The sequence below is a fragment of the Pristiophorus japonicus genome, chromosome 10 (assembly GCF_044704955.1).
Source record: "Pristiophorus japonicus isolate sPriJap1 chromosome 10, sPriJap1.hap1, whole genome shotgun sequence".
Classification (NCBI taxonomy): Eukaryota; Metazoa; Chordata; class Chondrichthyes; family Pristiophoridae; genus Pristiophorus; species Pristiophorus japonicus.
In genome coordinates this window covers 131,997,654-132,020,410 of record NC_091986.1, presented here as the reverse complement: position 1 = coordinate 132,020,410, position 22,757 = coordinate 131,997,654, and the positions used below count along the sequence as shown (strand labels likewise).

General features: G+C 44.9%; 1 protein-coding gene across 1 annotated transcript in view; it reads right to left on the bottom strand.

The window, feature by feature from the left end:
• Positions 1 to 22,757, bottom strand: part of LOC139275100 (sodium/hydrogen exchanger 2-like) — a 116,627-nt gene that overhangs the window by 8,579 nt on the left and 85,291 nt on the right. The window contains exons 6-10 of the mRNA XM_070892097.1: positions 17,612 to 17,701; positions 13,529 to 13,599; positions 4,899 to 5,060; positions 3,309 to 3,405; positions 1,518 to 1,640 (exon numbers count right to left, since the gene is read on the bottom strand). Of these exons, the coding sequence (XP_070748198.1) occupies positions 1,518 to 1,640; positions 3,309 to 3,405; positions 4,899 to 5,060; positions 13,529 to 13,599; positions 17,612 to 17,701 (543 nt within the window). The remainder of the gene's footprint in view (positions 1 to 1,517; positions 1,641 to 3,308; positions 3,406 to 4,898; positions 5,061 to 13,528; positions 13,600 to 17,611; positions 17,702 to 22,757) is intronic.

Genomic DNA, 22,757 nt, shown 5'->3' with positions numbered 1-22,757 from the left:
GGGTCTTAAAAGAAGTGGCTGCAGAGATAGTGGATGCATTGGTTATAATCTACCAAAATTCCCTGGATTCTGGAGAGGTCCCAGTGGATTAGAAAATCACAAATGTAACACCCCTATTCAAGAAGGGAGGGAGACAGAAAGCAGGAAACTATAGACCAGTTAGCCTAATATCGGTCATTGGGAGTCCATTATTAAGGAAGTAGTAACAGAACATTTAGAAAATCATAATAAAACCATGCTGACTAAAGCAAAATCATGTTTGACAAATTTGCTAGAGTTCTTTGAGGATGTAATGAGCAGGATGGATAAAGGGGAATCAGTAGATGTAGTGTATCTGGATTTCTAGAAGGTATAAAAAGTTAGTGCACAAAATAAGAGCTCACGAGGTCGAGGGTAATATATTAGCATGGATAGAGGATTGGCTAACTAACAGAAAACAGAGAGTTGGGATAAATGGGTCATTTTCAGGTTGGCAAACTGTAACTAGTGGAGTACCACAGGGATCAGTAGTGGGGCCTCAACTATTTACAATCTACATTAATGACTTGGATGAAGGGACCGAGTGCATTGTAGCCAAATTTGCTAATGTTACAAAGATAGGCCGGAAAGCAAGTTGTGAGGAGGACACAAAGAATCTGCAAAGGGATATAGATAGATTGAGTGAGTGGGCAGGCAAAAAATCTGGCAGATGGAGTATAATGTGGGGTATTCCACTTTGGTAGTAAGAATAAAAAAGCAAATTATTATTTAAATGGAGAGAGACTACAAAATGCGGTGGTGCAGAGGGATCTGGGGATCCTTGTACATCAAACACAAAAAGTCAGTATGCAGGTGCAGCAAGCAATTAGGAAGGAAAATATAATGCTGGCCTTTATTGCAAGGGGTTGGAGTATAAAAGTAGGGACGTCTTGCTCCAACTGTACAGGGTGTTGGTGAGACCACACCTGGAGTACTGCATATAGTTTTGGTCTCCTTATTTAAGGCGGGATATACTTGCATTGGGGGCAGTTCAGAGAAGGTTCACTAGGTTGATTCCTGAGATGAAGGGGTTATCTTATGAAGAAAGGTGGAGCAGGTTAGGCCCATACTCATTGAATTTTAGAAGAATGAGAGGTTATCTTATTGAGACATACAAGATTCTGAGGGGGCTTGACAGAGTAGATGCAGAGAGGATGTTTCCCCTCGCAGAGGAATCTAGAACGAGGGGGCATAGTTTCAGAATAAGGGGTCGCCCATTTAAAATGGAGATGAGGAGGAATTTCTTCTCTCAGTGGGTCAAGAATCTTTGGAATTATCTACCCCAGAGAGCTGTGGAGGCTGGGTCATTGAATATATTTAAGGTGGAGATAGACAGATTCTTGAACTATAAAAGGGAGCTAAAGGTTATGGGGAGCAGGCAGGAAAGTAGAGTTGAGGCCAGGATCAGATCAGCCATGATCTTATTGAATGGCGGAGCAGGCTCGAGGGGCCAAATGGCCTGCTCGTGTTCCTATTTATGTTCTGTTCTTATGACATACCTTCCGGGCTCTGGTTGTTTTCCGCATACTTTCCCGTATACTCTCATGTCGTCGTATTAGGATTTCCTTCACCTGATTCTCATTGGCCTCTCTTGGCAGACTGTGTCTGTTGTATGATGGTGCCTGTAATTAAATCATTTCATGCGACATGAATGCAAATATCCATTAATGCACAGACTGGAAATGTTGAATTATCTTAACATTATGAGTACAGGGGGCAGTGGGTGGTACATTAAGCAGCATGCTCAATGCAGAATGCATGCTTTCAGCTGTGCTACAATCTTGCATAATGTGTGTTCAAGTAATGTTGTTATAAGTGCAAAGTTTCTTTTAAAAGAGGTACCGCCTTTATGAATCATATATGGGAGACTTATTTTTTTGAGATAGAAGAATAGTCTGTGATTTTTCAACATGGCGATGTCACACAAGTGATATGATGAGGTGTTTCAAAGTGATATACATAAATGCACATTCAGTTGTAAAATAAAAGAAAACTTTGCCAAGCACTTTTAAGCTATTTTTTCACCAAGCTCAATGCACTATTCACACTCCATTACATCTGGTTTGAATCTCTATCATGCAGCTATCAGCCAGGCCCCGCTGCCATGGGCAAGAATTGAATGCTGTCTAATGAACGTGTCTTGATTTTGGAAATTCCCAGCATGCCCCTACAATGTAGTTTGAATTGCTGGTTTCATTTATTTTCAAGATCAAAAGTGTTTTGTTCCTTTGGTTTAAATAGCTTCATGAATAAAAAATGTTGTTCTATTGCACAGATTATGTGTGCGATTATGTCATGTACATTCACATCATCTGAGTTATTGGATATTATTTTTGGGACATCTGTTCTCTTGTGAAATGCATATTAAGTTTCTCTGAAAATCTCTACAACAAAACAGAAGTGTTGGGCTTAACATCCAAGAGGTTAAATGTTGCTGAGAAATATAATACTGGAGTCTTTGAAAAAGTGGTGGCTTGAATTGTAGAAGTCTCAGGAGGGAAAAGGCTTTGCCTGAAGCATATATTGTGCTCAAATAAAATATTCTGTGACAAGACAAAGAACTCATTTTGCTACACCAGAAACTAGAACTTTATTCGTACATAAATAGTCTCTTGTGTTGAATCCAAAGACATTCTTAAAACCATTTGCTGATTTTTGTGCTTCATATTATTATTTAATCATAAACAAAGTTATTTAGTTGTTTTAATTGTTTCAGTTAGTGGTTTTAGTTTGTGAACTTCAAGTCTGTGTGGAAATATCTACCATTTAGGATTTACTGCAACAACTTACTAAGCTTACTTCAACAGCACACCCAGCCTGTTAACTCTTACCACCCCAAAGGACAAGAGCAGCCAGATCATGGGAACTACACCACCTCAATGTCACATACTAGCCAGACTTGGACATAATGATCCTTCATTAATACTGGGTCAAAATCATAGAATTCCTTACCTAACACTATTGTGTTAAATCCAGTAAGCAAGATCATGGGAACAAGCAAAATAATTGTTATTGCATTGGGTACATGATTGAGGGCAGAGCATAGAAAGAGTACAGCTTCCAGGATGTAGGGACAATGTTCACTTACAGGAAGCACTGTTAGACAATTGAGAGGGAGAACAGTTACAAAACCCCCAAATTTTAACAAACCTAGTAGTCGAAAGGAAATTTTGCCAGCAAACACATAATATTACATCAGTATAAGAACAGAAAATGTATTGTTTTGCATTTAGGTCTAAATTACAAGTCTTATTCAATGTTCAACAGCCACAGTAGTTTGTTAATCTTACCCTCTGTCTAGTCCGATACAAACTTTTAGCTAAGAGTTCTTTCATGTTCTTCAGTTCATCAGAGGAGAGATTCTTTACTTCTTTAGGTTTCTTATCCCTGCAAATTCACATAAAATAGTAAATCAAGACCAGGAGGTTTGGGATTCTAAGAAATGACAGCTCTCAAATTCAAGTGTTGCTTAGCAATCTACCAAATAATCCAAAACCAGAGACAGAATAAACGAAAGGTGGCACTCAAAAGTTTTGGGATGCGAGAGTGAGTGAGACAAAGTTCATGGAGGTTGAGGACATCAAGAAGTTTGGAGTGGGGAAAAGGGAGGAAACTAGAATGCAGAAAAGACTAAAGAGAAGTGGGATCATTTTGTTGTTCTCAGACCTGCAGTGATTGGGAATCCTGGGAAGAGAAAGGGAGTGCTTGAAATCAAAGATAGAAGGGCTATTGGGGGAGAAATTCACATTGTTTGCAGATAGCGCTAACGGGGCGCCAACGATTTCTCACCCGGGACGCGGGCTGCTACTGCCTCCCGCGAAATTGTGTGCGAGTTAGAGGAGACGCAAACCAGCAGTGCCCCACTGCGCAGCGACCCATTTTCGTCCCGGAGCAGAAATTTGGTAGCATCACGTGAGGCCGCCACGGACAATGTTCGCACCAGCCTCACGGGTCGCGAACAAGGCTGCATTCCGCTCGCGTGGTGATAATTAAAGGGGAGGTGCGTGGTGCCATTTTGTTTCAATCGCTGACTTACTGGTCCGGCCTTTCATTGAAGATTTCACAGGGTCCGTGGTGCCATGTTGCAGCCCGGCACTCCACTTCTGTACTGGGCTGCTGCCAAGACACCCTGCTCCCCGGTGGAGAAGTGGTGTCCCCTCACCCCACTGCAGAGCTTGCAGCGTGCCCTCCCCTTTATCGGAAGGGGAGGGCCCTGTTCTCCCACTACATGCAGCGCTGGAAAATTCCCACGCATACCGCCCTGGTTCCGCACCCGAGAGGAAATGGAGCACCCAACATTCTGCTCCACTTTCTCCTGGGGGCGGTAACCTCAATTTTGTGGTCAGGACTGTACTTCCGCGCCGGGCACAGGAAGTCCTGCCTTGCCTCAGTTACTGCCCCCAAACTGGGATTTACTGAATTTCAGCCCCATTTCCTCCTCAGTTATTACTTTTCCAAATAAAAGCACATGACAAGGAAAGGGTAAAAGTGAAGGCAAGAATGAAAATGATCAGAGTGGAGATTTCAATAAGCAAAAGTAAAACCAATAATGAAAAAAAACTGATTCAGAAATCGAGGATCATAATCCTTTCCGCTCTGGAGACTCAAAAAATTCCTCACGTTCAAACGCAAACCTAATTGACTCAATGGTACTAAACTGAAATCTGTTTTAAAACAATCTATTGCTTGTAACTTGCTTTCTCCCGTGTCAGTGCTGTGAAAACATAGCGAATGAATGCAGTTTGAGATTATCCACGTCAAATCCAAAACACAGAAGGCAATGCACATTACTAATTCCTGTTCCTAATTCCTTATTTAGAACTTTTGATGCCATGTATTAACGAATGATGTGTGTGAAATGAAAGCAATATTTTACTTACAGCAGGGAAGCAGATGATGACACCTTACTCATTTTTCCAGATTCTGCCATTTCAATTGCCTGTTTCAATTCCAGCTTCTTGTAAAGAGCAAAAATTCTGGACGTTGGCTCGTTTCCCCTGATCAAAAGCTTTGACAAATACTTGCGATCAAACTTTTTGGCTCTAAAAGCAAAGTCAGAGATCAAAATGTTTTAGTGCATATATGTTGAAGTACAATGAGCTGCAATAATTATATATTTTATAATAGATCAATGTACAAGGGATCTCACATCCTTTTCCTTCAGTAGTACCACAGAACTGCCCTTTTCACCTAAAGAATAAATTTGTAATATTTCCAAAAAGCAGCGCAATGGCGGAGTTTTCAGAGCAGAATTTTCCTGGGCAAAAATATCCCGATTACCATACTGCCCTTTTAAAATAACCCATACAATGTTGAATCATTGGCTTCTCCAGCGAAGCTCAGTTTTACAGCAACATGTTTACAAGAGACTGGTGAAGCCAACATTTCAACTTTATGTTGGTTATTAAAAAGTGTTAGGATATTTTTGCTCAGAAACGTCCTGCTCTGAAAACTCTTAAGAGGTGTTTTGTTGGATGTGTAGCACATTTACTCTTTCACAAGATTCTTTATCTATTTGTATGAACATTTTTGATGTGGTCGTAATATTACAATAAATGGTTAGTGATCCGATGACATTAGTGCTTACATTATTACACTTTTCTCTGTTTTACAGCAACTTGCGGTACATTCAAACAGTACCACTTTCAAATAATTAGCAAAGTTTATAGAACTAGCAGAGGAAATGACTACCTCCAACCTCCATACTACTGATTTTTAAAAAATATATAGCACACATGATCAGTTAGCTATTTTGAAAGAGTACATAGTAATACTATTCTAATATATCATCAAGCCATAATTTCCCAGACCGTCACTAACCTCATCTCCTCTGGAGATCTTCCCTCCACAGCCACCAACCTCAGTTTCTCAATCCCGCACAGCCTGCTTCTACCTCCTTCCCAAGATCCACAAACAGGATAGCCCCGGTAGACCCATCGTTTCAGCCTGATCTTGCCCCACAGAACTTACTACTTTCTATTTCAACTCTATTTTTTCTCCCCTTGTCCACTCTCTTCCCACCTATGTAACCATCAAATCCCCAAGGATCTGGACATTGCATTTTAATCCCCAAAGATTTGCATTTTAATATTTTTCTCACCGCAGAAAAAAAGTTGGAAGCTGTTTGTGGGAGGGGCCCGGGTGCGGCTCCATGTTGGACTTAGAATGATGGGCAGGGGTTCTGGGAAGACAAGGTAAGGCAAGCTAAGGCAATTCATTCTCCCAACCAAATGCTTAGGGGTTTACAGGGGAGATGTTTTAGACATGCGTACTTTGCATTAGGGACCTGTTTAGACAGGCCACACTGTGTATTGTACTGCATTTGTTTGTTTTTCACACCAGGGTGTGTGTGGTTTTACTGAGTGCAGGTATGTGTTTTAACTTTAATAAAGCATTGCCGGTTGAGACCGAGGTATTTGTCCGTGACTCATTCATCTGTTCTGTACAGTAATAATTCCCAGCGTTAGAACTATTGTAAAGTGGGGGTGCTTCAAAAACACCCAAGAAAAACCACTTACACCTATATCCGCGACTCCTCCAACGCCCTCCATCACTTTAACAGTTTCCAGTTACCCGGCACCAACCGTCTCCTTTTCATCATGGACGTCCAATCCTCTACACTTCCATCCCCCACCAGGATGGCCTGAGAGTGCTCCGTTTCTTCCTTGAACAGAGGCCCAACCAGTCCCCATCCACCACCATCCTCCTCCTCCTCCTCCTCCACCTCCACCTGGCTGAACTTATTCTCACATTGAACAACTTCCCCTTTAACTCCACTCACTTCCTCCAAATTAAAAGGTGTTGCTATGGGAACCTGCATGGCTACCTTTTCATGGGATATGTAGAACATTCTTTGTTCCAGTCCTACTTGGGTCCCCTCCCTCACCTCTTTTTCTGGTACATTGATGACTGTATCGATTCCGTTTTCTGCTCTCGCCCTGAACTTGAAAATTTCATTCGCTTTGCATCCAATTTCCACCCTTCTCTCTCCTTCACATTTCCACCTCCGACTCTTCCCTTCCCTCCCTCGACTTCTCCATCTCCATCTCTGGGGATAGGCTTTCGACCAGTATCTACTAGAAGCCCACTGACTCCCACAGCTACCTGGACTATACTTCAACCCACCCTGCATCCTGTAAGGACCCCTTTTCATTCTCCCAGTTTCTCCATCTCCGTCACATCTGCTCTGATGATGACACCTTTCACACTAGTGACTCTGACATGTCTTCCTTCTTCGTCAACAGAGGATTCCCCTCCGCCATGGTTAACATGGCCCTCAACTCTGTCCGTTCTATTTCCTGCAACTCTGCTCTCACCCCTTCCTCTCAGAACCATGACATGGTTCCCATTGTCCTCACCTTTCACCCCACGAGCCTCCACATTCAACAGATCAACCTCGCCATATCCAGCGTGATCCCACCACCAATCACATCTTCCCCTCCCCTCCCCTCTCAGCATTCCGAAGGGACCGCCCCCTCTGCGACACTCTGGTCCATTCCGCAGTCACCCCCAGCAACTCCTCCCCTTCCCATGGCACCTTTCCGTGCAAGCGCAGGAGATGCAACACCTGCCCTTTTACCTCCTCCCTTCCCAGGGCCCCAGGGCCCCAAATATTCCTTCCCGGTGAAACAGCGATTTACTTGTATTTCTTTCAATTTAGTATACTGTATTCGCTGCTCACGATGTGGTCTCCTCTACACTGGGGAGACCAAGCGTAGATTGGGTGACCGCTTTGCGGAGCATCTCCGTGCAGTCCGCAAGTGTGACCCTGAGCTTCCGGTCACCTGTCACTTTAATTCTCCACTGTATTCCCACTCTGACCTCTCCATTCTTGGTCACCTACACTGTTCCAACGAAGTTCAACGGAAGCTCGGGAAACAGCATCTCATCTTTCATTTAGGCACTTTACAGCCTTCTGGACTCAACATCGAGTTCAAACATTTCAGAGCGTAACCACTACCAATCTTTGGCTCCCTCCTCCCATCCCCCTTCCCCCGAGCCTGTTTCTTTTTTTCTCCTCGTCTCTAATGGCAGTTGGTCATTATCCCGCCATTCACACCCTATCTTGATTCATCATCGTCATAGGCAGTTCCCCAAAATCGAGGAAGACTTGCTTCCACTCTATAAGTGAGTTCTCGGGTGACTGTGCAGTCCAATGCGGGAATTACATTCTCCGTCACAGGTAGAACAGGGTGGCTGGTGAGTCTGGTTTGCCGCATGCTCCTTCAGCTGCCTGCGCTTGTTTTCTGCATGTTCTCGGCGACAAGACTCGAGGTGCTCAGCGCCCTCCCAGATGCTCTTCCTCCATTTTGGGCGGTCTTTGGCCAGAGATTCCCAGGTGTCGGTGGGGATGTTGCATTTTATCCCGAGGCTTTGAGGGTGTCCTTGAAACGTTTCCTCTGGCCATCTGGGGATCGCCTGCCGTGTAGAAGTTCCGAGTAGAGTGCTTACTTTCGGAGTCCTGTGTCGGGCATGCGGACAATGTGTCCCGCCCAACGAAGCTGGTCGAGTGTAGTCAGTGCTTCGATGTTGGGGATGTTGGCCTGATCGAGAACACAGATGTTGGTGCATCTATCCTTACAGGGGATTTGCAGGAACTTGTGGAGACATTTCACAAGCGATTTGAGCTATCTGTTGTATATGGTCCACGTCTCTAAGCAATACAGGAGGGCGGGTATCACTGCAGACCATAAGTTTGGTGCCAGATTTGAGGGCCTGATCTTCGAACACTCTCTTCCTCAGGCAACTGAAGGCTGTGCTGGTGCACTGGAAGCGGTGTTGGATCTCGTCGTCGATGTCTGCTCTTGCTGATAGTAGGCTCCCGAGGTATGGAAAATGGTCCACATTGTCCAAGGCCATGCCACGGATTTTGATGACCGGGGGGCAGTGCTGTGTGGTGGGGTCAGGTTGGTGGAGGACCTTTGTCTTATGGATGTTTAGTGTAAGGCCTATGCTTTCATATGCCTCGGTGAAGATGTTGTCGATGGCTTGGAGTTCAGCCTCTGGATGTGCACAGACGCAAGCGTCGTCTGCGTACTGTAGTTCGACGACAAAGGATGGGATGGTTTTGGATCTAGCTTGGAGGCGACGAAGGTTGAACGGTTCTATAGTTTAGTTCCACTCCAGCGGGGATCTTGTTGAGTGTGAGATGGAGCATTGCAGCGAGGAAGATCGAGAAGAGGGTTGGCACAATGACACAGCCCTGCTTGACCCCGGTCCAGATGTGGATTGGGTCTGTGGTGGATCCATTCGTCAGGATCACGGCCTGCATGTCATCGTGGAGCAGGCGGAGGATGGCGACAAACTTTTGGGGGCAGCCGAAACGGAGGAGGACACTCCATAGTCCCTCGCAGTTAACAGTGTCAAAGGCCTTTGTGAGGTCAAAGAAGGCCATGTACAAGGGTTGGTGCTGTTCCCTGCATTTCGCTTGTAGTTGTCATGCCGAGAAGATCATGTCCACACTGTGACTCCAGGAAGAGCTCCTCAGCCACAGGGAGAAGACGGTTGAGGAAGATTCTAGCGATCACTTTCCCAGTGGCTACTGGGTGTTTTCAAGCTTCAAGATGGCGAATGGGATAGCAGCTCCTCGGGAGCTCTCCCCGAACAAACCTTCCTCTGGCCATCTGCTGCCATCCTTCACCTCTATCGTGACTAATGTTTTTCTCATTCCTGGCATTACCATTTGAATTTGGACCATTGTCCCCTTTTGTCTCTCTAATCTCTCCTGTCTTCCAACCTATCACAGACCTTCTCTTTTGTTCTTTCTTCCCCTCCCCCTTTCACTGCGTCTTAAGAATCTGTTCTTTCCAAACACTCTCCAGTTCTGACATAGGGTCATCGACCTGAAACGTTAACTCTGCTTTCTCTCCACAGATGCTGCCTGACCTGCTGAGATTTCCAGCATTTTCTGTTTTTATTCCAGATTCCAGCATCTGCAGTATTATGGTTTTGTGTTGTTGTAGTCATACTATTCCTTAAGGCTAAACTTGCCATATCCAAAAAGAGTACAATAGAGTCTACGTGATACCCAGTTTGAAAGATTCCTTTCAATTGTCTCCAGTTAACAGGTAGATGTGATATTCTCTTTAGAAATGTTCATGTTTTTCAATTAATTGGTGATTCTTTGGGGCTGAAATTCAGTTGCACCAGAGAGCTGACGCACCTATGAGTTTTTAACTTGTACTCACCGCTGGAACTCTTGGTGCGGTGAGTTGATCCATTTTCAGGACTTTGAATTGTTTTCAAAGTCCTGCAGAAAATGGATCATAATAGGGCAGGCCTTACACTCAAATCCAGGCTGACTGGTTGAAAATGGGTCATTTGGGCCGTGAGCTGTCCCCTGCTGTCAATCAATGTGGTGACATCACAGTAGATGTGCATCACCACGCTCTCTCCCCTCCCAAGAGAGGGTGCCAGGCTACCCGTTGACAGTGCCACTGAACCCGGGGGTAGTATTTTGCCTGCCAATCGGCATGTCAGCCAGCAAAAAATTTTGCATTGTGGCAGCGGCACTGGGCTTTTGGCCTTGCTTTGGAATATTAATGGCAAAAGTCTTTGTTGCAGTACCTATTTACATCAATTAGAGATGATCTAATGATAGCCATTTCCGAGTACTATAGTTCTTCACTCAATTGACTTAGTATTTCAACCAAGGGAGCAATGAAGCATTCTAGTCCCCAGCAGTTATATATTTCCAAGTTGTTATTCATTAACTTCTAATTGAAGGCAGCTATGGTCCTTAGTTAAGTGGCTCAGTTAATTTGATCGTTTTGTGATTTTCATATTGCATCAATATAGATACTACAGTACAACTAAAAGACTCCAGTCACCAATTCCATGATGCATCAAATTCAAAGTTAGCAGTGAGACCTCCTCAAGGACGCTCACATCACGTCAGCTACATACTGGCTGCAGTAAAACCGAGTACTGATTTTAAACTTAATTTTTATGCTCTTTTATCAAAAAAACCACTGTCCAGTTGGTTCTTTGCAAACAACAAAAATTAACTTGCATTTCAACATCAGTGAGTGGCATATATATTTTTTTTATATACAGTTCAGCTCCCTCCTTACTCATTCAGGACTGGGCTGGAGTTTCTAGGCAGAGTTTCAAATGTACTGACCCATGCGGCATTATTCCCTCCTAGGTAGTGGGGGATTAGCATAACCCAGGTTGGACAATTAACCTTGAATCATGTTAAATGGCTTACTGGAGAAACATGGCTTGCTTTTCACATTCCCCAATTACCTCAGAAGGTGAAAAAATAGCACTGCGAGACCACTGTGCACAGGCAATAACTACTCCTCCAGCTTTTCTTACATTTAAAAATATACAAAGATATCAGTACAGTTAAGCAGTCTTACAGTTTGCACAAACTGGGTTGACTATTTAAAAAGCAAATATATAATGACTGAAATTCTTAGGGTGGGTAGGGTGGATCACCTGCATCAGGGCAGTAATTTGCCATTCTCAGGCCTAGTGGCTCCTACACCTGCTGAGGGGCATGGGTCTTTTCAAGGCTCCAAAGAACTTGCAGTTGATCCACTAGGACAGGGTGCCACTGTGATTTTTCATTGAGCTTTCAGAACGGGTGCCTTTGTGGAGTTGCCCACCCTGATTAGCAAAACGACTCTGCACCTGGGATTTGGGACAGAGTCAACAGCTTTCCTCGTCGGCAGCTATAACCCTGCCCTGCTCCACTTCTCGTGGTGAAGCAGGGCTCCAAGAATTACAGTTCCACCATCTATAAATCTTGCGGCCCCTCTTGACTTATTCTTCAAAGCAGTCTCCGACGGTACATAAATAAGAATTATTTCTTACAAAGTTCCTATTCCCGTTACACAACAGCAGCAAGGCAAACAGAAAAGTAAAGACCCTTGGAGGATCGTTGGACTATAATTTTCCTTTTCTTTATAGTTCAAGTAGTTTCTTTGCAGCAAGCAGACAATCAGAATGCTAACAGTTTAAAACATTTGGTCGACATAGCACAACACAATTGTGCATTTGTTTTGACAATCAACAGTATGTGGATATTACATTGTTATCTGCATGTTAGTCATTAAAGTATCCTTTAAACTTAATTATTTTGTTGAATTTAGTCTCCTCTTTAGCTCTGTGTTTCTTTGTTAACCTGTCCCAATATGTTGCTCTCTTCCTATCTCCTTTCTCTAGATTTATCCCTCTTATTATCTCACTTTTACTCCAGCAATCAGTACAAGATGCATCCTTTGCTGTCAATGACCTCCAGCTACTACCTCCCCCTGCTCCCCCCCTCCAGTGGTCCAATGGGATCAAAACCACAGGAAATTTGAGTAGAACCACAGAAGGCAGGAAGTGGGGACTGGGTAGAGCTGACATTGAGCGAGGAGGTGCAAAGCAGACAAGAGCTTCCGTCAGCATGTACACACATCTGGTCTGTTGCAACTACAAATAGGTTATTCACGGCAGGGATTATGATGTCGACCTGACTGCTAGCAGGAAAGTGTACCCAGGGTAAAATCTGATGTCTGAGCAATTGGAAGGTGGAACAGGGTAGTTTATGACCCATGGTAATCACCAGAGGCACAGAATCATTTGGCAAAAAAGTGCGGCCTCGCACCCGGTGAGGCCTCGCAAAAACCGGTTCTCGGCATGCGATACGCACGCGCCGAGAACCGGCCTTTCCGATTTATCAAAACGTCTTTTGCCAGATCCTACGTATCCCCGCAGGAAGGACATCTGCCCAACTCTTGCCCAGCGAATGTCCTTCAAACTCTTACGCCTGGTAAAAGCAGACATGTAGCCTACTTTTACCAGCGGAAGAGTTTTAAAACATAGAAAAATGTAATTTAACCATTCATTTTTATATTAAAAACCGTGTCCATAAAGGCAAGTTTATTTTTAACTCTATTAAAAATTCAAAAAATATTTTTTTTTCTAAAACATTTAATTACATTCAACTTCAATTAATTTTAAATATGGGAGGTGTTGTTTTTATTTATTGTGTTGTGTTTCTTGTTTTAAGTGGGGAGGGACTTCTCATTGATAGTAATGGGAGCTCTTAAAATCAGAGCTCTTATTATCAATGAGAATACTAGATAGTGATTGGTGGTCTAAGCTCGTGATTCCAGGATACATTATCTGGAAGACATGTCCCCATATGCTGCGCAGCAAATGAAGGCCACCAACTGGAATCCTACGTTCCTACGGGACCTACTTTCGTCAAAATTTTCAGGTCGGAGACATTCGTCCAAAGGAAGCCTCCGACCACAATTTTCCCGCCATGATGTAGGTATTGTGCAGCTAGATCAGTTGACATCTGCACCGTGGTCATTTTTTGAGTCAAGATTAGTTTACAAAATAATTACAATTATTTTTTTAAATCAATTTCATTGATTTGGGTTCTAGGTTGCACAGATAAGATACTAATTAAAAACATTTATTTGTGAAAAAAAAAATTTCTTTTGATTTTTTTTTTGAGATATTTAACTTATTACATATGGAACTTAGATATGGAACAATAAATTCATACTTGTCTCTCCAGTAGTAGTGACTCCACTGTCCACAGATATCCTCAATCCCAGCCAACAGATGGTCAAAAAACTAGACATAAAAAGATATTTTAAATTAAAAGCAGCTTATATTTTTTATGCAAGATTTTAAAAGCAAAGAGCTGGATTTTCATGCTGGGGTGAGCAGGAGTGATATTACTGGCAGCAATTTTGTGAACTGACTGTGCTGAGCACAATGAAGCTACCATCTTTCTGATTTTCCCCACTTCTCTAGGGATAGAGGAAGCAAGGGACCAGAATCGAGGAACTCCTGAAAGATCATCAAATCTTCTTCTGTCAGTGGATGGGATAGAAGTATGTAAAAACTGGTCTTATCCATTTTTAGGGCACTACTTTCTTTAGATATGGCGAAAGTTCAAGCGGCAGATTAATGGAACTGGTAGAAACAGATTTGCTTTTAGCTTACCAAAAAAGCCTTGCCGGAGATCTTACTGTGAAACACCTCGGGAGGTTTTACTATGTTTTCATCATCATCATCATCATCGGCAGTCCCTCAGAATCAAGGAAGACTTGCTTCCACTCCTGAAGTGAGTTCTTTGGTGGCTGTACAGTCCAATACGAGAACCACAGACTCTGTCACAGGTGGAACAGATAGTCGTTGAGGGAAGGGGAGGGTGGGACAGGTTTGCCGCACGCTCTTTCCACTGCCTGCGCTTGATTTGTGCATGCTCTCGGTGTTGAGACTCGAGGTGCTCAGCGCCCTCTCGGATGCACTTTCTCCACTTAGGGTGGTCTTGGGCCAGGGACTCCCAGGTGTCAGTGGGGATGTCGCATTTTATCAGGGAGGCTTTGGGGGTGTCCTTGTAGCGTTTCCACTGCCCACCTTTGGCTCATTTGCCGTGAAGGAGCTCCAAAGTAGAGCACTTGCTTTGGGAGTCTTGTGTCTGGCATGCGAACTATGTGGCCTGCCCAGCAGAGCTGGGGATGTCAGCCTGGACGAGGACGCTGATGTTGGTGCGCCTGTCCTCCCAAGGGATTTGAAGACATCGTTGGTGATATTTCTCCAGCAACTTGAGATGTCTACTGTACATGGTCCATGTCTCTGAGCCATACAGGAGGGCAGGTATTACTACACCCCTGTAGACCATGAGCTTGGTGGCAATTTTGAGGGCCTAGTCTTCAAATATCCTTTTTCTCAGGCGGCCGAAGGCTGCACTGGCGCACTGGAGGCAGTGTTGGATCTCATCGTCGATGCCTGCTCTTGTTGATAGGAGGCTCCTGAGATATGGAATAGGTGCTATATAAATGCAAGTTGTTGTTGTTGATTAAACCTTTTGTACCCTTCCAATATGGTCAATTAAGTCCCCACTTTATAACAACAATTTATTTTTTAAACATAAAATGTCCCATGACACTTCACTGAGCTGTGAAGTAAATGGACACTGAGCCAAGATTAGGAGGGATGACCAAAACCCTGGTTAAAGAGGTGAGTTTCAAGGAAAGCCTTAAAAAGGAGAGGATGGCAGAGAGATGAAGGGGTTTGGGAGGAAATTCCAGAGATAGTGACTTAGTTGACTGAAGGCTGCCAATGGTAGGGTGAAGTGAGAGGTGGGAAGCACAAGAGGCCGGAGTTAGAGGAATGGAGAGTTCACGGAGTTATATGGATGGAGGAGGTTTCAGAGATAGGGAGGGTTTGAGGCCATGGAAAGATTTAAACACGAAGATGAGAATTTTAAATGAGGCACTGGAGGCCCAGGACCCAATGCAAGTCAGTGAGGGTGGGATGAATGTCGAGCAAGCCAGCCAAGAATAATCAAGTCCGGAGGTGATGAAAAAAAATGGTGGTTTCAGTGGCGGATGAGCAGAGGTTGACGAGGATGAATGAGGATAACCTCTTCCACCTCACTCCTCCAGCACCTTCTCCTCAAGAATTTCACCCCATTTCAGCAAGGAATTCTCTTCCCACCCCGCCATCATTTCCAGAGTTCCTCGAGGATCTATCCCCCTTCTTCAGCTACATGCTGGCCCTCACCAACATCATCTGTAAACACGTTCAGTTTCCACATGTGAGCCGATGGCACCCAAGTCTACCTCTCCACCACCTCTCTGAACTGCTCAGTTACATCTGCACTGCCTGCTCAATCTTAATTTCCACTAGTTTAACACCCAGAAGACCGAAGGCATTATCTTCAGTCCCTGCCACAAAATCTGTTCAATTGCAATGGATTCTATCCCCATCTAGTCAGGTTGAACCAGACTGTTCATGAGCTTGGTGTTCTGTTAAACCCCAAGCGAGATTCTGACCCCATACTCTCGCCATCAAAAAGACACATTATTTGCACCTCTGTAACATCACCAAGTGCACATCATCTCCACTACTGAAACCCTCTGGACTTGATTATTCTTGGCTGGCTTGCTCAACATTCATCCCACCCTCACTGACTTGCATTGGGTCCTGGGCCTCCAGTGCCTCATTTAAAATTCTCATCCTCATGTTTAAACCTCTCCATAGCCTCAAACCCTCCCTATCTCTGTAACATCCTCCAGGTTCAGTGCTGGGACCCAAGCTATTTACAATATACATTAATGATTTAGACAAAGGAATTGAATGTAATATCTCCAAATTTGTGGATGACACTAAGCTGGGTGGCAGTGTGAGCTGTGAGGAGGATGCTAAGAGGCTGCAGGGTGACTTGGACAGATTAGGTGAGTGGGCAAATGCATAGCAGATGCAGTATAATGTAGATAAATGTGAGGTTATCCACTTTGGTAGAAAAAACAGGAAGGCAGAATATTATCTGAATGGTGACAGATTAGGAAAAGGGGAGGTGCAACGAGACCTGGGTGTCATGGTACATCAGTCATTGAAAATTGGCATGCAGGTACAGCAGGCGGTGAAGGCGGCAAATGGCATGTTGGCCTTCATAGCGAGAGGAATTGAGTATAGGAGCAGTGAGGTCTTACTGCAGTTGTACAGGGCCTTGGTGAGGCCACTCCTTGAATATTGTGTGCAGTTTTGGTCTCCTAATCTGAGGAAGGACATTCTTGCTATTGAGGGAGTGCAGCGAAGGTTCACCAGACCGTTTCCCGGGATGGCAGGATTAACATATGAAGAAAGACTGGATCGACTAGGCTTATATTCACTGGAATTTAGAAGAATGAGAGGGGATCTCATAAAAACATAAAATTCTGATGGGATTGGACAGATTAGATACAGGAAGAATGTTCCCAATGTTGGGGAAGTCCAGAACCAGGTGTCACAGTCTAAGGATAAGGTGTAAGCCATTTAGAACCGAGTTGAGGAGAAACTTCTTCACATAGAAAATTGTGAATCTGTGGAATTCTCTACCACAGAAAGTTGTTGAGGCCAATTCGTTAGATATATTCAAAAGGGAGTTAGATCTGGCCCTTACAGATAAAGGGATCAAGGGGTATGGAGAGAAAGCAGAATGGGGTACTGAAGTTGCATGATCAGCCATGATCATATTGAATGTTGGTGCAGGCTCGAAGGGCCAAATGGCCTAATCCTGCACCTATTTTCTATGTTTCTACATGCTTTTGTTAACTCCAGACCCAACTACTCCAATGCTCTATTTTCTGGTTTTCATCTTCCACTCTCTATGAACTCCCAACTAATCCAAAATTCTGCTGCCTGTATTACACATTTAAGTCCTATTACTCTACTTTTCACTGCCGTCCATTGGCTCCACATCCTCCAAAGCCTCAAATTTAAATTCTTCATCTTTAAATTGCTCCATGGCCTCCTTCTACTATATAATCACAAGCTACTCCACCCCAATATCCCCCCAAATCCTCTGCCTGACACTGCTGACTGACCTCTGCCATTGGCAGCAGAGTTTTCTACTACCGTGGACCTACATTCTGGAATTTGTATCCTAAATCACTCCTTCACCTTTCTCTGCTCCTTTAAAACCTCCATCACTACAGTTTTTGGTCACCCCTCATAATCACTCCTAGATTGGCATCTGTATTCCATTCTCTTAATCTGCAAGACATTTTGGGATATTTTTAATGTTACAAGCTATATAAATGCAATGGTGTTATACATTTAAGCAACAATACCTAGTGTACTGGATACTTACGCGAATATGTATCTCTTCACACACTGTTGGCGGCTGTTTATTTGATTTTTTAACCTCCAGAAAGTCAACCAATGGGCGGATAGTCATTCCCTGAAATATCGATATTCAAAGTCGAATGTTAACAAATGCAGACACACACATTAATTTGGCATTGAGAGTAGAAAAGCATTTAACTTTTAGGGGGTAAAATTCCCATTGTGCGCCTCCCGTTGGCACCAAAGTGTTTTTGCCCGGGGCTGGGGGGTGGGGGGTGGGGGGGGGGGGGTGTTGCTATGGGCTCCAGTGACATTGCGTGGGAGTTTTAGTGGAAGTGTGAAACCAGTAGTGGCACATCCCGGACACTGCGCCTCTAGGGATGATGCCATCGCCGTGCATGGCAAACCCTTTTTGCCCCGTGGCAGAAATTAGGCAGCATCCCATGAGGCTGCCGTGGGCGATGTCAGCCCCAGCCTCGCGGTACACGAACCGGGTCGCACTCCGCTCACGGGGTGAAATTTAATGGGGCGAGGCCAGGTAGCGTTCCGCGTTGCATGCACTTACTGTCTCTGAGCCCATCCTGCAAGATAGTGGACCGCTGGACATTGCGCTCCACTTCCCCTCCGGGGTGGTAACCCCACTTTAGGTCGCGGGGCGAGACCTCTGCGCCGGCAGCAGGAAGTCCCGCCTCGCAGGGGTTACCGCCCCCAAACAGGGCCCTCCAGAATTTCACTTCCGAAGTGTTTTTATTGCAGGAATAAAATATTGCAATAATTTAATTATAGCTTCCTAACCTTCAATCCCATCATAAATAACAAACAAATCACTGGAGACTTGGCCAAAAGCAAGAAATGGTTTCCTTACAGTAAAAAGTTCACACTGATGATTTCTGCTGTTTTATCGGATTCCTAATTTCTTTTTGAAGGCACAAAGACTTGGAAAAAATTCTGGCTTATTACTCAGGTAAACTGCAACCTGTAGCCGCAGGACAGTCAAGGTGCGTTGCTGCCCTAGACTGTGCGGCATGGGCCATCAGAGTTAGCGAACCAGTAGTAATGTCAGGATTCGACCAGCGATTGTCTTATGTAGTTTAAATTAACAAATTCACAGAGACACAAGCCCTCTGTGTAAAATGTTTGTTAGATACAAAATCTAATTTGAAGAAAGGAAATTTAAATGGAAAAAGACGTAACTTACTGAATACTAGTTGATATTGGCTGTGAAAAAGATATTGGTTTAATTGGAGGGTCATCATCATAGGCAGTCCCTTGGAATCGAGGAAGACTTGCTTCCACTTTTAGCATGAGTTCTTAGGTGGCTGAACAGTCCAATACGAGAACCACAGTCTCTGTCACAGGTGGGACAGATAGTCGTCGAGGGAAAGGGTGGGCAGGGAGCCTGGTTTGCCGCACGCTCCTTCCGCTGCCTGCGCTTGATTTCTGCATGCTCTCAGCGACGATACTTGAGGAGCTCGGCATCTTCCCGGATGCACTTCCCCCACTTAGGGCGGTCTATGGCCAGGGACTCCCAGGTGTCAGTGGGGATGTCACACTTTATCAGGGAGGCTTTGAGGGTGTCCATGTAACGTTTCCTTTGCCCGCCTTTGGCTCGTTTGCCGTGGACGAGTTCTGAGTCGAGCGCTTGCTTTGGAAGTCTTGTGTCTGGCATGCGAACTATGTGGCCTGCCGAGCGGAGCTGATCGAGTGTGGTCAGTGCTTCAATGCTTGGGATGTTGGCCTGGACGAGGATGCTAATGTTTGTGCTTCTGTCTTCCTAGGGGATTTGTAGGATCTTGCGGAGACAGTGCTGGTGGTATTTCTCCAGCGACTTGAGGTGTCTCCTGTACATGGTCCACATCTCTGAGCCATACAGGAGGGCGGGTATTACTATGGCCCTGTAGACCATGAGCTTGGTGACAGTTTTGAGAGCCTGGTCTTCAAACACTCTTTTCCTCAGGCGGCCGAAGGCTGCACTGGCGCACTGGAGGCGGTGTTGGATCTCGTCGTCAATGCCTGCTCTTGTTGATAGGAGGCTCCCGAGATAAGGGAAATGGTCCATGTTGTCCAGGGCCATTCTGTGGATCTTGATGTCTGGGGGGGCAGTGCTGTGCAGCGAGGACAGGCTGGTGGAGGACCTTTGTCTGACTGACGTTTAGCATAAGGCCTATGCTTTCATACGTCTCGGTAAATACGTCGACTATGTCCTGGAGTTCAGCCTCTGTGTATGCACAGATGCAGGCATTGTCTCCGTACTGTAGCTCGACGACAGAGATTGGAGTGGTCTTGGATCTGGCCTGGAGATGGTGAATGTTGAACAGCTTCCCACTGGTTCTGTAGTTTAGTTCCACTCTAGCGGGGAGCATGTCAAATGTGGGGTGGAGCATGGCAGCGAGGAAGATTGAGAAGAGGGGCGATGACGCAGCCCTGCTTGACCCCGGCCCAGACGTGAATTGGGTCTGTGATGGATCCGTTGGTAAGGATCACGGCTTGCATGTCGTCGTGGAGCAGGCGGAGGGTGGTGATGTACTTTTGGGGACATCCGAAACAGAGGAGGACGCTCCATAGACCCTCGCGGTTGACAGTGTCAAAGGCCTTTGTAAGGTCGAAGAAGGCCATGTATAAGGGCTGGCGCTTAATTAACCAATGAAAGACGAACTTTCATAATGACCACAGTGAAATTCTGGCTTTGTTTCAAAGTGTGAATATTGGAAAAGAGATAAAAGACACTCTATGTTTGATAATGATTCTAAATTATGAAAAAGTTTCACTGCAGTAAAAGAGATTTAAATTTCAGGTTTGAAAACCTTTTTCAAATGGATGGTGTTTATCGAGAAACAATCCCGAACAATCTAAACAAGCAGGAGAGGGGTTTTGGAGATAACGAGTGCGCCACCAATGAGAATGTTTTATTTAAAGCTAATAATGACAGCTTTACAGGGACTCGGGCAACATTAGTTGTGATAAAGAATCAAAAACACTGATGGTGACAGACGGAGCAACAGTAGACTTAAATAACGGGCATAAAATGTAACAAGGAAACGAAACAACATTGGAGATGGGCCTGTAATACGGGACCAATAATTAGTTTAGTAAAACCGCAGTGTGTTTTATAATCAGGAGGGACAAAGGGGGGCGAAGGCAGTGAGGGCCCGACTGACGGCAGCGGGGGGGAAGCAGTGAGAAGACTGCAGGAAGCCTCAGAAGTTGAGGCAGCCATTCCCGACGGCAGAGGGGGAGAAGCTCCCCTGCCGTCGGTTGGGCCCGTCGGGAAACGGCTGCCTCAACTTCTGAGACTTCCTGCAGCCTTCTCACTGCTGCAAGAAGCCTCAGTGCTGATCATGGAAGGGCAATGTGGTTTTATTAAAAAATGTTAAAAATTGAACAGCTACAAAGAACTACAAAAATGGCCGAGTGCCAATGTTTCCTTCACACTGCGCGTGCGCGAACGCTCCAACGCGCACGCGCAGGGTTACCGGCACGAAAAAAACTCATTTAAATGGTACCCGCCCCCTCCTACTTACAAAATCAGTGCAAGTGGTAGGCTCCGCCCCCTGGGCGCCGCGCCAAGCAGACATCGAGCTGCAAAGCGCTCGAGAATAGCGCGTTTTTTTTCAGGCGCTGTTTTCAGCGCGAAAAACGGGCGCCTAGCTCGGAGGGGCGCCTGTTTTGCCACGTGTGGAAACTTGGGGCCTATAAGCCTGTATAAAAACCTGACCCTGCAAGCACTTAAAGACTCTGAATCAAAAACCATGAAGTTTAATGTGGAAAGAGGGTCAGGTAAAAAGCAGGATTGGGGAAAAAGAGGAATACTAGAAATGGTAGGTAGGTGCAGGATACACGGCGGGGTACACGGCAGTAAACACTATAGATGATCGAGTTGATGCCCGAACACGAATCTTATCGGGATTGTTGGAGAGAAATATAGGAGAAACTCGCATGCGGTACATGACAATCCAGAAATGTAACTGAAGAGAACAATAGTACTAAGACTCAGCATAGATGATTGTTATAAAAAATCACCAAACTATTTTGTGTCAAGATCCACTACGAATGATCAAAGATGACTGTGGATATGACCAAGTGGACGGGTGCACCTTGCGTATCACCCCCCCTAACACAGGACTACGAAATTAGCACTATTCCACGAGGAAATGGAGATTGATGTGTGAGCACCATGGCAACTGAAATTAAGAAAGGAACACCTCATGCACCATTATGGATACTGACTTCTACTTTACTCTGCTTGACAAGACAGACTATGCTGGACTCAATGTATGGTTGTAGTGCAAGGGAACTCAGCTTGCTAGTATTATCTTGTAAAAGGTGTGACTTACGTAAGAGGCAGGCCCTAACCCGTACTATAGTGGGAGGGAGGGAGGGAGGGAGGGAGGGAGAACAGCCAGTTGTCACGGTGCACATTGGTACCAACGACATAGGTAAAAAAAGGGATGAGGTCCTACGAAACGAATTTAAGGAGCTAGGAGCTAAATTAAAAAGTAGGACCTCAAAAGTAGTAATCTCGGGATTGCTACCAGTGCCACGTGCTAGTCAGAGTAGGAATCGCAGGATAGCGCAGATGAATACGTGGCTTGAGCAGTGGTGCAGCAGGGAGGGATTCAAATTCCTGGGGCATTGGAACCGGTTCTGGGGGAGGTGGGACCAGTACAACCGGACGGTCTGCACCTGGGCAGGATCGGAACCAATGTTCTAGTGGGAGTGTTTGCTAGTGCTGTTGTGGAGGAGTTAAACTAATATGGCAGGGGGATGGGAACCAATGCAGGGAGACAGAGGGAGACAAAAAGGAGGCAAAAGCAAAAGACAGAAAGGAGATGAGGAAAAGTGGAGGGCAGAGAAACCTAAGGCAAAGAACAAAAAGGGCCACTGTACAGCAAAATTCTAAAAGGACAAAGGGTGTTAAAAAAACAAGCCTGAAGGCTTTGTGTCTTAATGCAAGGAGTATCCGCAATAAGGTGGATGAATTAACTGTGCAAATAGACGTTAACAAATATGATGTGATTGGGATTACGGAGACGTGGCTCCAGAATGATCAGGGCTGGGAACTCAACATCCAGGAAGGATAGAATAAAAGGAAAAGGAGGTGGGGTAGCATTGCTGGTTAAAGAGGAGATTAATGCAATAGTTAGGAAAGACATTAGCTTGGATGATGTGGA